The sequence below is a fragment of the Hippopotamus amphibius genome, chromosome 17 (assembly GCF_030028045.1).
Source record: "Hippopotamus amphibius kiboko isolate mHipAmp2 chromosome 17, mHipAmp2.hap2, whole genome shotgun sequence".
In the NCBI taxonomy this organism is placed as follows: Eukaryota; Metazoa; Chordata; class Mammalia; order Artiodactyla; family Hippopotamidae; genus Hippopotamus; species Hippopotamus amphibius.
The window spans coordinates 18,484,163-18,500,984 of NC_080202.1; the positions used below are offsets into that span (position 1 = coordinate 18,484,163).

At 39.2% G+C, this 16,822-nt stretch overlaps 1 protein-coding gene across 3 annotated transcripts in view; it reads right to left on the reverse strand.

The window, feature by feature from the left end:
• The window catches only part of MYO1D (myosin ID), a 324,249-nt gene that overhangs the window by 227,462 nt on the left and 79,965 nt on the right, over positions 1–16,822 (reverse strand). For all 3 annotated transcript variants that reach the window (XM_057715027.1, XM_057715029.1, XM_057715028.1), the window contains exons 2-5: positions 7,326–7,534; positions 5,273–5,366; positions 3,055–3,220; positions 737–790 (exon numbers count right to left, since the gene is read on the reverse strand). In XM_057715027.1, coding sequence (XP_057571010.1) covers positions 737–790; positions 3,055–3,220; positions 5,273–5,366; positions 7,326–7,534 — 523 coding nt within the window. The remainder of the gene's footprint in view (positions 1–736; positions 791–3,054; positions 3,221–5,272; positions 5,367–7,325; positions 7,535–16,822) is intronic.

Consider the following 16,822-nt stretch of genomic DNA (forward strand, 5'->3'; position numbering starts at 1 on the left):
TGCTTTTCCACACCAACCTCTATGTCCCAGGAAAGGACAACTGGGTAACCAGGACCGCAGGGCTGGACAAAGACAAATTTTCACACTTTCACCCAGGAGCGGAGAAAGTTACAGGTTCTTGAAATAAACAGAATTCTTTGATATTTGGTAGAAAGCTAGTTTATTGAAAACACGGCAAATTGTCAAAAAAGACACAAATACAATACACATCGTCCTTCTCTATAGAACATGCATTTTACAAGGCACTACGTTTAAATTCTCTATATTAAACTGCACACTTTGGTTTACTGAAAAGATGTAACTATCAGATATTTTAAATTGGTTTTTTAATGGAAAAAACCTGAATTTGTATGCCCATCTCTGGAGCACCCCAAAATGGGAATAAAAGCTTCAGTTCAAAAATAAGACAAAATTAATTTAACATATTCAGAATGTACCATTTCAAAAGCTTGGGTTATTAAAATGTTACCTGCACTGCAAAGAAACACAAGGGATATTCAACTAAGGCAGTCGTCTGGTTGGTTACCCACCAGCTAGCTCTTTATAAAAGTCACACTTGTCAAGTGTCTGAAGAAGCCCGTGGGGTAGGGTGTACGCGTGCTGTCATACGTGTGTAACGTTTCATGGGCCGATGTAGGCACGGGAGGCACAGGACAGGAGAGAGCCCCCAAATAAAAACACTGATTTCCTGCACAGCTGAGTAAATGGCTGATTATCTGCATAACAGATTACTAACCTGATAGAAAGAATGAAAGCTTCTTTCTCCTGGCTGTTGCACAATCACTCGAGACTAAAGGGGAAAACAAAAAAAAAGCACATTAAAATCATTAACCTGATGAGTTACACATATACAGTGGAATTCTACCCAGTCATAAAAAAGAATGAAATAACATGGATGCAACAACATGGATGGCCCTAGAGATGATCATACTAAGTGAAGTAAGTCAGAAAGAGACAAATATCATATGATATCACTTATACGTGGAATCTAAAAAAATAATATAATATAAATGAACTTACCTACAAAACAGAAACAGACTCACAGACATGGAGAACAGACTTTGATTGCCAAAGGGGAGAGGGCACTGTGGGGGCATGGATTGGGAGTTTGGGATTAGCAGATGCAGGCTACTGCAGAATATATAATATAGAATGAATAAACAGCAAGGGCCTACTGTACAGCATAGGGAACTATATTCGATATCCTGTGACAAACCATAACGGAAAAGGATATGAAAAAGAATGTATGTATATAACTGAATCAATGTGCTGTACAGCAGAAATTAACACATTGTAAATCAACTACAATAAAATAAATTTTAAAAAACCATTAATCTGAGAATGTACTTCTAAAACAAAACAAGAGCCACTTTCTCAGGGAATCCTGTAATGACAGTACACTGAAATGTCCTAAAGATACCACGGATGGGACCAACCTAAAACTCGATCTCCTCTATGGGGTTTTCTGTGCAACTTTTTGATAATTCTTTTTACTTTTTTAAAACAGAGCTCCTTAAACTTTCTGAAAAGGAAGTTATTTTGATTTTTTTTAAAGCTAGAGCCTAAAGAGGAAATTTTTTAGGTGTGGGGGGGGAATTGGAAATGGGGGGAATAGGAAGGAATGTTTAGGGAGGAATAGTCTCAACATTCCCTTCCTGAGGGTCTGCTGGCATTTCAAAGAGCAATGCCTTATATCCTGTAATAAAGTGAGTTGAACAAGATCTGTGCACAGAGACCTCTGCTCTAGATGGTTTCAAAAAGATTGCTCTTAAGAGAGGACTCAAAATGTATGTTCATTCAAGGGGATTCTTTTGATTGAATATGTACATAAAGTGAAGCCATGAAACATTCTGGAAAAAAAACTGATAACAGCCGGCATTTCCTGTTCTTTTTCAACTGACTCTGATAAAACATGATTTTCTTAACAGTCTGACTCCAGTTTAACCAACAAAAATAAAATTTATAGTCCATTTTGCTGCCATAAAGATTGCTATGGTGTGATTGAGATGGAAAACCCTTAACTGAGAAGGCAGGTCAGTTCATATCTGAGCACAGTTCAAGGTGGAGACTTAACTTGGCAAAGTTCAATCTTAACTGCAATAACCAAGCGAGTCTACTCAAGCTTAGTTAGGACGCAACCTCTCTGGAAGTCCCAAGAGGAAAGTTTTAACTGGAATCTTCTACAAATTGGGCCTATCATTCCCATGGGCAGATAAAAACATACTCTAAGTTTACACAGACCAAACGCAGTCTGCTTCACAATTAGGCTGTAAGATCATAAAGTACATCTATGTTACTATAAAGCAGTGAACAAATAGAAACTAGAAGAAAATGAGATTGCCAATTAATTAAAATAAAAAAGTGGAAGGATATGTAAAAAGAGTGGAAGTGGTTAGTCCTAGATGGGTTTTTGTTAAACCTTACCCAAAAGTTGGCACACATCTACACACCCCTCACTCCCCCATGCCTAAATCTTTACCTACAAAGTCTATAACTTTCCCCAACTTGATATTGTGAGTGCTAATAAGAGAACACAAAAAGAGAATATTTTGTCACGGAAAGCTAATTCAGGAGCAGGAAGGGACAGAGAACAGGATTAAAAGCTACTTTGGAGCAATAAAAGAAATTCTATAAAAATAATCAGGTTTTTAAAAGAACATTCAGCATTAACAGATGCACAGAGAGAGAGAGCAAACCGGTGGTTGACAGAGGGGATGGGGTTGGGGGGGATGGATGAAATAGGTGAAGGGGATTAAGAGGTACCCTCTTCCAATTATAAAATAAATAAGTCACAGGGAAGTAATGTGCACATAGGGAATACAGTCAGTAACACTATAGTAACTCTGTATGGTGATGGATGGCAACTGGTCTTATTGTGGTGATCATCTTAGAATGTACAAAAATATTGAATCCCTGCATTGTATACCTGAAACTAATCCTGTGGGTTAAATACAACTCAACTTGAAAAAACAATTCTAGGCAAAAAAAAAAAAAAAAAAAAAAACAAAAAACAGCATTTGCAAACATTAGCCTCAGAAATTAAGCACATTTTACCTTCTCCAATAAGTAGTTATTGATATGTCCACCAATAGGGTCCCCCTTGAAATCAAAGTTGATATCCATGTATTTTCCAAACCTGCTTGAGTTGTCATTGCGGTTGGTTTTGGCATTTCCAAACGCTTCCAGGACACAGTTGGACTTAAGCAACATATTCTTCACTCTTCAACACAGAATAATGAAAGTCACTGTAACGTTTTAAAAGATGGGCCTTTAAAGAAACTAGATTTCATTAAAAGACATGCAAATATGTCTACAAAGATGCTGACTGTAGCACTGTTTGCAACATCAAAAAAAAAAATTACAAACAACCTAAATGTCCACCAATAGGGATGGATAAAAATAAATTTTTGTTTCCCAGTGTAATACACACTGACACAGAAAGATTTCCAGAATATATTAATGAATGAGAAGTGAAGCTGCAAAATAATACATATTGCAGGATCTGTGGGTGTGTGTGTGTGTGTGCGTGCATGTGTGCACATGTGTTAGTAAATGCTCACTAATCTGGAGGAGACCACACTTCGCTGTGGTCACCTAGGTTGATAGGGTAGGTAGGGTGGAATTTCAGGCAACTTTCATGTTTTACATAATGCTGTAATTTTTAGTTTTTCTCTTAAATGAGCATGTTTTATTTTTATAGGGAAAAATCTTGAAAAGAGATGTTCTGAAAAGAATGGGTGATACAGAAAATGATTCCAGTTTTAGAAGTTCTTCCTTATAAAGCCAAGTGAAATTTATTGCATCTGGTTAATACATCATAAATGTGATCTTGATTAGTTTAGAAACTGCTCATCATTTCGTTCGAAGCTGTATGGAATCTCTCTTTGGTACCAGGTATCTATGTCATTCTTTATTCGATGAATGCTAACTCTCTATAGAGCACTCTCCCCCAGTGGATATATTTTAATTTCATTCTAGGTCTTATGCTTTTGTTTCTATTTCACTGACAAAATTCCTCTTATATGGGCATATCACTGAAATAACCTGATGTACCAGATCCCCTGTTCCTTCTACTACCACTGTAAGTGACCCTACAACCTTATCTCCTCATGAATGAAAGTATACTTTTAAGTGGGGCTGGGGAAACTGCTTGCTTATGGTAAATAAAGGAAAGTGTCTACAAAACTATGGTAAGATATGCTCTCAAAAGACTAGTAAATGTAAATATGCCTTATTCTCCTGTACCAACTGGGTCTAGAAATAAAATTAATTTAGTTCTCAGCCAGTTATTCTCCTGAGCGCCAAAGGAAATTTTAAAAACTTATATCCTTGTCATAATAGGCTGTAAAGTCAGAATCAGAATTGGGAATGTACCACTATCAAGAAAAACACCTCTTTTTGACCTGGCAATCTAGCCCAATTCTGAAGAGAAGAAGAAAGCCCACACAGGGTAGTCTAGTCCAAATTCTCTTCTTTCAGACCAACCCAGCTTCCTTTCTCTCTGTTTATAAAACTGAAGGCTGAGATGTATACATGGAATGTGACTCTTCTGTAAATAAATACTGAGCCTTAAAGTGGCAACTTTGGAAAGCTCTTGTTTTTTCCTCTTCAAAAAGTCCACACCACATAAGAAAGTCATATTGCATTATGGCCGCATTGCCCACTTTCTTTTCTAAAAAACCCATCCGTTCATTCCTTACATATTTACTGGGTAAACACCATGCACCAGACACTCTGTGGAACACTGGGCAGGGCCTGCCCGCTTTACCACTCCTCTTGCTGTGAGCAGAGCATGATGAGGTATGAAACCCTTTCAGAAAATGAATCCTATTTGGAACTTCCGATACCAGGGTCATGCTTATTAACAATGATGGAACAGCATGGTTCTGCCTCCCGGAGCCCCCTTTCACTCTAGGGCATGCTGAACACAGTTGAGAAAAGATGCTGGTAGAGCAGAAAGAGCAAGATACCTGTGAGCGTTTGAACAAGACAACCTACCAGCACAGCGTAACATCTTTGCTGGGCACACGTAACATTGAAGGCAGCGGCTATAGACTAGAATTATCACAGCAGTATCTTTCTATTACAAACAAATACAGAAATAGAGGGATATAAATAAAAGGACAGAGATGGTCTGCATGAAAAGAATCAAAGTAGTTTAACTATCAATAATGATATCCATGCATATCAGAGTTTAAGCCCAGCCTAGTCACGTCTGTATAGAAAATGAAGCTCCAGTGAGAATTTCCTCCTGTTGTTGGATTGTTCTTACCTTTCAATCTCTGCTCTCTGACTGGGGTTGGTGATGGCCGCAATGTACTGCATGATGTACTTACTGGCCTCCGTTTTACCAGCTCCGCTTTCCCCTGGGGGGAGAATTGTGCACGGCTTAACACTACAACTTAAACCAAGAGTAAGCTAATTTTTAATAGAATCATTTTCAGCTTTGATGTTAGTTATTCATGTGAAATCCCTTACGTTTCATCGTTTGAGGGTTTTTTTTTTTGAGTTATTTCATCCTGTCTTAATATGGGATTGGTTCTAACAGATCTGAACATGTTGAAAAAATTAAAACTATGATAGAAGCAAAATAACAGATTCCAGATCAAGATTTACTTAGTAAAAGTATCAAGGGATAAAATGTGGTAAACTAATTCCTTAAAGTCTTAGTACTTGGCAGTGGAAAAGAAACAAGAAAGTGACAAACAGTGGCCGCGGCGAAATTCATATAATAACTTTGTTTTCTATGGCAGGGTTTTTTGTTTTTTTTAATCTTAATGGGGATGAAATAATTTTTTCAGAAAATTAGAGTGATGTTAGTGAAAAAAACAAGCTCCAGACATATGGTGTCACAGCAAAAAGGCATGGCAACCGACAGAAGGAATGGAGAAGGGACACGTTTACAATTAACTACCCAGGCTTTACATGTTCATCCGTTGTGACCCAAAACTCCACTTGTAGAAATTTATAATCTGGAAATATGAAAAATACTAATACAATCAAATGATAATCTTCAAAGGTTTTAAGACTATTTCTGCAGACTGTACTATATGTTATAGCTAAAATCGGAAAATAATATGCTCATCAGTAGAGGACTGGGTAAATAAATTACAATTCAACGATTCAGTGGCATACGACACAACTGTTAGAGAATGTACTACTTCTACAGGGACTCTAATGAAAAGATGTTCATTATATATTGTTAAGTGGAAAAACAAGTTATGTAATAGCAGTTACAACATAAGTCTATAATATAATTATATATTTACAACATAATTACACATGTGTGACTATATGTATTCACGCACACAGAGAAAATGTGTGAAAGGATAAATGCTTTGTTGTTCACAGGTGTTACTGCTACAATTTGGGGAAGAACAAGGTATTCAAGGGAAAGGGACTTTTTGCTTTCGCTTTATACACTTATAAAATTGTCTCCTCCCCCAACCCCTTTTAAAAGCAGGCAATATTGCCTTCAAAATGTGTTTTAATAAAAGGTAGTCCTAGGATATCGTTCTCCAGCCCAACACTAAGTTGCCTCACTTCTCTGACCCTTAATATTTTCATCTGTAAAGCAGAAACACAACTGTCCTACTTGCCAGTCACAGAGCTGCGCTGATAACCAACATGGAATAAAGATCACAGAAGCATTTTAAAAGTATAAAGCCACTCACGCGAACAGGAGGTATTATTAGCACCAAAAGACAGTCCCACAGTTTGGAAGAGGGTATCCCGGGTCAGTGGGCACACAGTTTCTTGTCCCCAACTCACTACACAAGATTCCTTGAAGAGCTCAGCTTTACCCAGAGAACCTGGCTCCTGCTCTTGGACGCCAGGGTCTGTCACCTGTCTCCCCTCTGCAGGCTTTAAAGCTCCAGTCCCCAGCTCTGAGATCTTATTTCCAGCCCCCAGGCCTCTGTATGTCCCTAGACACTAGCTCCCCTTCACCAGTCTGACTTGGAGTTCATTCTTCCTTTTTGGTACCTCAGGATTCCATTTTCCTGGTTTCATTCATTGAAAATAATTTTTGTTACATTTTTATCCAGTAGTTTCACATGTTTGAGATGGGAAGATGAATTTCCCCCTGTCAGTGCTGTCTACAAAACTGACCAGAAGTCCATCCAAATGTACTATATAATGTGTAAATAGCAGATGGTCAGAAATGTTAGAAATAATCTAGCCTTTAATGCTGGTTACACTTTTTTCTCCTATAAAATTACTTAAGCTTCTAACTTCAAAAAAGACCTAATCAATTGTTTGGACCCTTGAGTACTAAATAAGCTAAACACATGTTGACCTTGGAAGTACAGGGGCTCCTTAAATACCTGATATCACAATGCAAGTGTCTTTCGATCGCCTCTTCATAGCCTTGTAAGCAGCATCGGCAATGGCAAAAAGATGCGGCGGTCTCTCGTACAGCTCACGCCCTTTGTACTGTTCAATCGTGTCTCTCCCATAGATGTTCAGCAACTTGTAGGGATTCACAGAGACGACAACTTCTCCGATGAATGTGTAGATGCGTCCCTTTTCAAATCTGCACAGAAGCAAGAGAAAAGGAAGATGGAGCTGTGGTTATACAGAGATGGTATTTGTTTCCTATGAGTCTCTTATTTCCAAGAAAATCCAAATATCCCAGGCGCAATTTCTGAACCAACACTTCACAGTCCTGAGTTTCCTTTTAGAGATAATGCTTGAGGCCGTGTTCATTTGGATGCTGCTGCTAGAAAAGACTGGCAGGGGGTATAAGCTGAGAGAGAAGAAAGAATTTAACATTTTGGAGGCTAGAGATTTCCTCATTTCCAAAATACAGAAGGGTAAGAAGGGGGAAGAAATAAAAAGAGTTGACGACCACCTAAGAGCTCTAGGAGGAAAAGGTACAGAAGCTAGAGCAGGCCTTGAAATCTATTTAGTCAGATTTTCAGTTATAAAGAAAATTGTCCAAGTACGTTTATTTCTTCTCCCTCTTGAAACCCCAATAAAATGTCAATAAAGGAATAAAAACAGTAAAATCCATACCAGAGGGAATGGCAGAGAAGACATTTCTGGCAGAAGTCAAAGTCACTTTTTTAAAAGGACTGCCTAAAACTCCTCGGTGCAGATATATCCTTATTTATTCTATCATCATCCCCCTTCCTTCCTGCTGTTATGAACAATATTGTAGAAGGCACTCTTGGTACATAATCTTACAAATCAGTGTTTTTTCTGTGAAACAAATTCCTGGGAATGGGATAGCTGGTTGAAAGGTATGTGTATTTTATTTTATTTTTTAAAAAATATTTATTTATTTACTTATTTATTTGGGCTGCACTGGGTCTTAGTTGCGGCATGTGGGATCTTTAGTTGCAGCATGCAGACTCTTAGTTGCAGCATGCATGCGGGATCTAGTTCCGCGACCAGGGATCAAACCCGGGCGCCCTGCATTGGGAGCGTGGAGTCTTACCCACTGGACCACCAGGGAAGTCCCTAGGTATGTGCATTTTAAAAAGTATAACATGATCCCACCACTGACACATGTAAGAGGCTAAAAATCCATCCTGTGTATGTGTATGATATGTATATAACTGTACATAAATATATTTTGTACATGATTACATGAGCATGGAAAAATATGGAAGGCTGCATACTATGTCCTGCATATCTTTAAATACATACAGTAGGGTGATGAGGAGGAAGGCCATATGGGCAGTTGGAAGAAAGCCAGAGAAACTAAGAAAAAAAGAGTAAAAAAAATAACAAACCCAGCATATATGATACAACTCCAATTGTGCAAAACCATGTGTCTACATGTGCAAAGAAAAAAATTCAATATAAAATTTAGAAAACCCGTATATATTTACCACTGACACATTAACTCACACATATAAACACATATGAACCAGAGCGAGGCCAATACCCGAAAGGACGTTTCTACACAAGCGGCTGCCACTACATGCTCCATCTGCCAAGAGGCGCAGGCAGACAGAGCTCACTTTCAACAGTTGGAAGAAGGGAATGCCAAGACGGGAGAATGCTGGTCCATGGACAGTGGCCGGGACTCTGAGCACTCCTGTTTGTAGGGTCAGTACAGCGGAGAGATAACTAAAGCATTTGCGACCAAAGGGCAAGACCCTTAAATTCCGTTTACACTGGAATGAAGGCTATCGGCTAAAATTAGGAGCGGAAACAAACATTCTGATAATGTCAACACTAAATCAAAACCAAGATTTTTATCAAGTAGTTATTGTATGTTTAAATAAGAGTTATTGATCACTTCAAGGTTTTCTGTGCATTTTTCTCCTGTGGTTTTCCTATGCATCCTCCCCATTGCTGGACAGAAAGTCTATACGGTAGCTAAACGCAGCTACCCTGGAGTCCTTGATACGTGGGTCCAAAGGCTCACACTGCAAAGTTAAGAGTAGTGAGACTGTGAAAGCTGCTTAACCTCCATGAGTTTCAGCTCCTTCACCTATAAAATGGTGATAATTATACCCTTCCCTCCCTCTGACATTGAGTAAGTACTTAAAAAAAAAGGCAATTAATCTTATGCATCCAATTATGTTTTGCATGAAGGAGATTTTTAATAAATGCTTTTATTTTATTAACATTGCAACTAAAATCACAACAATCCCTACCCATGAGGAATCAACACAGTGATCATAATCTGATTCCCTGCCTCAGCTGTCAATCAACACAAGTCACAAGCAAAATGTCTGCATAACTCATATTCAAAGACCCACAAAAATAATAAGAAGCTGAGATTCACTGCCCAAGCCTTTCTGGCTTAACCTGCAAATTTGAAGGGCATGCTCAATAGCTACCTTCAAAGATAAGAACTGAAAGGACAAAATTCTTTAGTTTAAAAAACACTGCCCAAAAAGAAAAATAAAGAGAAGGAGAAGCGTGTTAGAAAGAAAATTGCCTCATGAGTCTGGAACTCTGTGACTAAGAGACAGCAAATAACATAGGAGTTTAGAATGTTTTTCTAAGATTCCAGGTCTGTCCAATCATGCACTTTCTCTGAAATTCCATTTTATTTCAAATGGAATGTTTTGTTTATCAAAAGTTCCAAGCACCTTTGTAAAACACAAGAGATAAAAATTATCCAATGCGTAACTATGAACTTGAAGACAGTGGCAAGGGCTTAACAAAATACAGTATTTTTTTTTGAAGCTCTTTACTGGAATATATTTGCTTTAGAGACTGTCATACAGAGTGAAGTAAGCCAGAAAGAGAAAAACAAATACCGTATGCTAACACACATATATGGAATCTGAAGAAATGGTACTGATGAATCCAGTGACAGGGCAAGAGTGGAGATACAGAAGTAGAGAATGGACTTGAGGACACGGGGTTGGGGTAGGGGGTGAAGGGGAAGCTGGGACGAAGTGAGAGAGTAGCATAGACATATTTACACTACCAACTGTAAAATAGATAGCTAGTGGGAATACAGTATTAAATACAATGTTTCAGCAAAAGTTTGGTTGTTAAAGACGAAACTTTCAATTTGGTTAGGTCTCAAAATCACCACTAGATGGTGCCAGCATACACCTTAACACCAACCTGAGATTTCTCTTCGCTTTGGAGAGCCTCAGGGTACGAAGCAGGAAAGCACTCACCTCTGGTTCGCCTCCGAGAGGAATGACAGAAATTATCCTAAATGACTAATGCGTGATACCATCTCTTGCAAGAGACCAAGGAAGGCATTTCTGTGACCTCTGTGTGCAAACCTTTTATGTCAAACTTTTATCATTCATTCTGCATATCTGAAATATTTCATATTTCATAAACTGTATAATTTATGATTCAGTATCTACTTTGTGTCTGGCACTGGGTCTGACCCTGGGGATTAAAAAAGGAATAAAGAACAGGGAAGTATTGTGAATAAGTGATAATGATACAGTGCGATAGGTAAGATACTAAAAGCATGTACCCTGGTGGCAAAGATGATTGTAACTTTTGACATGGAATCCTGGAGGGTAATATACGAACCACAGCAGGGCACACGTTTTTTGTGTTCTGGCCTCCACATTTCTCTTCACTTGACTCTCTTAACTCCCCACAACACGCCCACCCATCAACCCCACTCCCGCCCCCTCCTACCCCCCCAGCCCATGTCACTCTTGCTCTCACATTAATGAGCTATTTACAGTTCCCAAGGCCACCATGCCTGCATGGTTTACTCACGGGATCTGTTCTGCCTAGAATACCCATCTCCACCTGCCTCTTCTTCCCCCATCTGCTGGAAGATTCCCATCCTTCTTCAGAAGCCTAAAACTCAGCTCCCTGAAGAAGCCATTCTTAGTACCCCACCCCCAACACTAGGGCTACCACAGTCTTTGCTCTGCTTAGATTTTTTTTTTCCCCTTTGAAACGTCCCAAATAGTGAAAATAGCTTAGCAACAATTGATTTTTAAAACAATTTCTTTAAGGAGTTTATGAAAAATATTTACTGAATGGGCAGGATATTGTCACTGACTTCTGAATGAAACAAACAGTTCTAAAAAAGTTTTTTAATTAATAAGTAGCAATGGAGAACATACAAAGGTTTTGCCTTTGGAGAACGAAAGTCTTTTGTACATGACTTCTGAAACATTAAAAAAAAAAAAAAACAGCCTCATTAATTTGCACATGTGCTTACATAAAAGATTACCTACAATGGGAAGTCGAGATGCATGCGGCTCCCTCGGATCAGACACAGACAGACTATGCGTACAGCCCTGCACAGAAGTGTGATGCTGGGGGTAGGGCAACAGACCCAAAACAATACTAAAGATAATCAAGTGCTAATTACTGACAGGAACTTAATATGAACGTAAGCATGAAGGCAGAACCACGTGGCAAGATTAGAAGTATGAGAAGGAGGCAGGCCTAACCAGAGCAGGAAACTTGTACTAGGGAATGTCAGGGAACAGCTGGAAAAGTAGGAGGGAGTAAGATTTGATATGATGTGATAGGCTTTTCACAAAAACTGAGGTATAACTGACATACGAGGTTATAATTGTTTCAGGTGTACAATATACTGGTTCAGTATTTGTACATATTGTGAAATGGTCACATCTGTCACTATACACACAGATATTTTCTTGTGATGGGAATTTTTAAGATCTACTCTCTGAGCAACTTTCAAACACGCAACACAGTATCATTAACTATAGTGACCGTGCTGCACATGACATCCCCATGACTTGTTTATTTTATGACTGAAATATGTACCTTTTCACCTTCTTCACTCATTTCCTACCCCCCACCCCAACCTCCACCTCTGGCAATCACCAATCTATTCTCTGTATCTATTAGCTTGTATTTATTTATTTATTTGGTTCCACATGTAAGTGAGATAGTATGGTATTTGTTTTTCTCTCTGACTTATTCATTCAGCATAATGCCCTCATTTCACAAATGGCAAGATATCCCAAGTGGTTGGGTAGTATTCCATTGTATATATGTATCACATCTTCTTTATCCATTCATCCACTGATGGACACTTAGGTTATTTTTTGACATGAGAGGCTTTGAAAACCAGCTTGAGGAAGTCAAATTTGATGTGACTGGAAACAAGGGAAAAAGTGAAGACTTTTCTAGGTAAAGAGATCAATAAGGCTGGGTCTCAATGAAGGGAATAACTGTAGAGATGAGGCAAAGAGAAATTTGAGTTGTTTCAAAGGGAAATGGGAAGAATTTGAACACTTCCTGAACATGCGAGACAAAAATATATTTAACTTTAGAACTGGGTGGAGAGAAAAGGGAATTTATTTTGGCTGATGAGATTCCAAAATGTACTCCTGAGGATTATAAGTTCACCCACTAACAGAATTCAGTGTTACCCTTGATCGACCCCTTAAACTATTAATTATCACCAGGAGGAAAATTCTCTGTGAATAGTCTACTATGCACTTAATAAAATTTTTATTCATGAGTAAATACTATTTATTTCAATGAGAATGTACGTTTTCAAATAGGTGATGCTAAACCACATCCATCTGGCCTGTTTTCTTTCCCTTTTCAATGAGAAGGCAATCTTAAGCTGCTATGAACATTCACACTTCTCAGGACAGGTGTTCACCTACACACACCATTTTTTTGTCTCCCATTCTCTCCTCAACCAACTCCAACCTGGGTTCCTCTCCAGCACTTCAATAAACCTTGATCAAACTTGCCAAAATCACTTCCCAATGAAACTGCTGAATCCATCAGCTGACTGTCTGTCCTCAACTTACTGCTTTCCCAGCAGCATCTGACATTGACTCCTATCTTCTCCCCACATTCTTTCTTGGCTTCTGTGAGGCCACATTCTCTGGGTTTTCCTCCTCAGTCTCCTTTGCTGGCTCCTCTTCCCTGATGATTTCTAAACACTCAAGTTCTCTAGTGTAGGGTCCAGTATCAACTTCTCATACCACCTAAGGGATGCCCATTTAAGGTGGATGGAGTAATGATATCTTATCCCTATTCTACTGTCTGGAAGTCAACAAGACAAAACAAAATCAGAAAAATTAACCTAAGAGGAAACAGAAAACTAGCTACAACTCAGAAACACCATCTATGAAGAAAGGGTGTGGCGTGCTGGAAAACAAGCCCTCGTGGAAGAAGGCTGCTGAGAGTGGGCATGTGCCTCTGGAGAGCCCAGGCACCACAGCAAGTCCTCTGGAAGTGGCTGCAGTTCCTGAGTGGGTCGCCAACAGCCTTTTGCTAAGAATGGCAGGCTCTTGGGATGCAGGTGGTTGTGGAACAAAAGGGGTCCCATTTGACACTTCTGAATAACTGCAAAATGGAGCTAAATGAAGAAGTGAGTGGCAATCATGTTTTTGCAAAGAAGCGGGCTGTCAGGATGGTGAGGAGAAAATGAAAAAGTAGGTACAATTGCTCTGCGGCAGGCGATCTTCATAAACGAAAAGAGGTCATGCTAAGCCGCCTCCCCGGTGTCTCAGGGCATCCGTATGGGACCTGCTTGCTAGTGAGGCAAACTCCCTGCCATTTCAGGGCAGAGTGTTGGTGAGAAAGGGTCTAGAAATAACAGATCCCAAACTTGGTGATCTACTGGTCCTTCTGCACACTCTCTTTCAGCCACTAACCAACCCAGAATGAAACACCTATTCAAAGATGGTACTAATCAAAAGTGAACCAGAAGGGCGCCCATGATCAGATGTTAAAGGAAAAAAGCAGGCAAAGAATTGGACAGACAAAAAGCAGATCAAGAATAGTCAAGGAGAAAAAAATAGTGTAACATGAGAAAAATGATGAAAAATATTTCTGCATGAAAGCAAAGAAAGTAAAGAAAATATAGCCCCATAAACCAAGAGATCAAAGAAAACATTGTTAAAAGAGAGAGAAAGCATATTTAAAACCATTTTTTAAAAGAGATAGACTGAAAGAGCTCAAGGAAAAAACCCCATGGAAATGAAGGTCTCATTAAAAGACATAAAAAGGGGAACAGGCACTGCTGAAAATAGCCTGGGACAAGAAGAGGTGGAGAAAAGTAAGCAAAATGAAATGGAGAAAACAAAATTAAAGTAGAAAGAAGGAAATTCTAGAAGTGGGAGATAACGGAGGTGACATAATTGGTGTTCCCGAAGGCTTCCGTATATGAGAATGGTGACATTTCAAAACAGCAATAATACCAACGTTAAATGCCAAGAAATAGAGTTAGGAAATGAGCTGGCCACCTGGAAAAACAGAATGCAGATTAGTGGGGTGGCCTGAATTGTGTTCCCCCAAAAAGGTATGTTGAAGTCCTAATCCCCGGGACCTGGAGGGTGATGTTATTTGGAAACATGGGTTTTGCAGATGTGATCAAGATGAGGTCATTAGACGGGCCCGAACCCAGTATGACTGGTGTCCTTCCAAGAAGAGGAAAATGACGGTGAAGACAGACAGACAGGGAGGGAGGAGGCCCTGTGGTGACAGAGGCAGATGTGGCTACCAGGCAAGGAATGCCACGGTCTGATGCTCACCCCTGGAAGCTACGAGGAGGCAAGGAAGGATTTCTCCTCTACCAGGTCTCAGAGGGAGCATGGCCAGCCGGCATCTTCATTTTGGACTTCTGGCCTTCGGAACTGCAAGGCAATCAATGCCCACTGTTTTAAGCCACCCAGTTTGCTGTAATTTGTTACAGCAACTCTAGGAACCTGATGCAACTATTTATACCAAAATAAATTCCACGAAAATATGTCTCAATTTCATTTACGTTTAAGGAAATGCAAATCAAAGCAACAATATGATACCATTTTTTCAACTATAGATCAAGAGTTTTATAGTGAACAATGTTAGCAAGAATATGCAGTCACAGGCATCTTCCCTCTCACAGCTATTGTCTCAAGTGGTCTGACCCCTTTCAATCGCCATGCAGCAGGAGGTGTGATCTTAAAATATAAATCTAACTACTCATTCCCATCCTTAAATCTTTTCAGTGGAAAACCTCAAAGTAGGCCAATCTGATATTGAGATGTTGGCTCATCTCATACCAACTACCCCTGATCACTGTGTGCTCTGGCTGAGAATAAAACAAGCTCTTTTCCTGTCTAAACTGCACCCCTCCCTCCCATCATCTCACACTTGTTTGTTTCCTTTATAGTATTTGCCACAAGCAGTTTCTTGTTTGTTTATTGTCTGTCTGTAGGAGAATACAGACCGTATATATTCTGATCATTGCTTTATCTTCAGGATGCAACATGGTCCTGGAACTTCTAGGGGGTGGTTACATATTTGATGAATGAAAAAACAAAGAAACGAATGAATGAGTTCCTTTAGGTCACCTCTACTCTCTCAGAAAATAGTTTTGCATTCCACTTACAGAGAAAATCCAGGCTCTCAGGTGTGCCAAACTTTAAATCACCTGCCATCATTACCATTTTTTCCTATTTATATACTTTGTTTCACTTCTCTTACTTCCTTGTGACTTTCTAAAACTGGGGGTGGGGGGGGTGAGTATTAAACATAGCAAGATGTCACCTAGGTAAAAATGAGCCATAACCCCATGATCCAACATAAAATAATCTTTCCCTTCATGTGGGAAACTTCACATAAGCTAGATATAAATAGCAATTTTTATTCCAGGAAACTATGATTGAATGGAACCTACTCCAACCAAGACAGATTTTTCACCTTGGAGAAGGAAGTTACAAAATATGTGGGTTGACTTAGAATTGGAGATTTCAGTATAAACTTATGGATTATGGGGGATTAAGGGGGGATGATGTATGTACACACATTTCCTAGATCCATCTGCTGAGACAGCTTAGAGGCAATGGTACCCAGATGTTGGCTCATAAATACCATCTTTCTTAACTAAAAGGACCCAGGGCTCCTTGGAGGAAAAGCTGACTCCAGAGCTTGGACAAGGAATATAGAAGATGAGACTGGAATATTGTGTTTAGCCAGAGAGTAGGGAAGTACTCCAGGAAAGACAGGGACATGTCAAAAGGACAGAAGGGCCAGCTTGAATGGGTTCCTGGCCAAATCGGGGACCACATGAGCATTAAACTAAGTAATGTCAGGAATATTATAATCCTTTGAATAAAATAAGAATCTATGAGTCCACACTGATATAAAGAAGAAATAAGAGAAGGAAAAGCCTTTCTTTAGAGGGGAATGTCTCTTAAATATAGAAGGAATGATGTGAGTTAGAAAACAATCCGTGAATGCTAAAACAAGGAGTTGAAAGTGTGACAAGGAAGAGGATATTTACACGGACTCAAAGTATCTCCCCACAAATTACTTATTAATTACAAAAGGGAAAGATAATAATTTTACAGTGGAGAAACCGTACAACCACATAAACCAACAGATCAAAATTAACACCACCAATATTGAAACAAACTAACACATGTGCCTGAGGTGGTGAATCTGA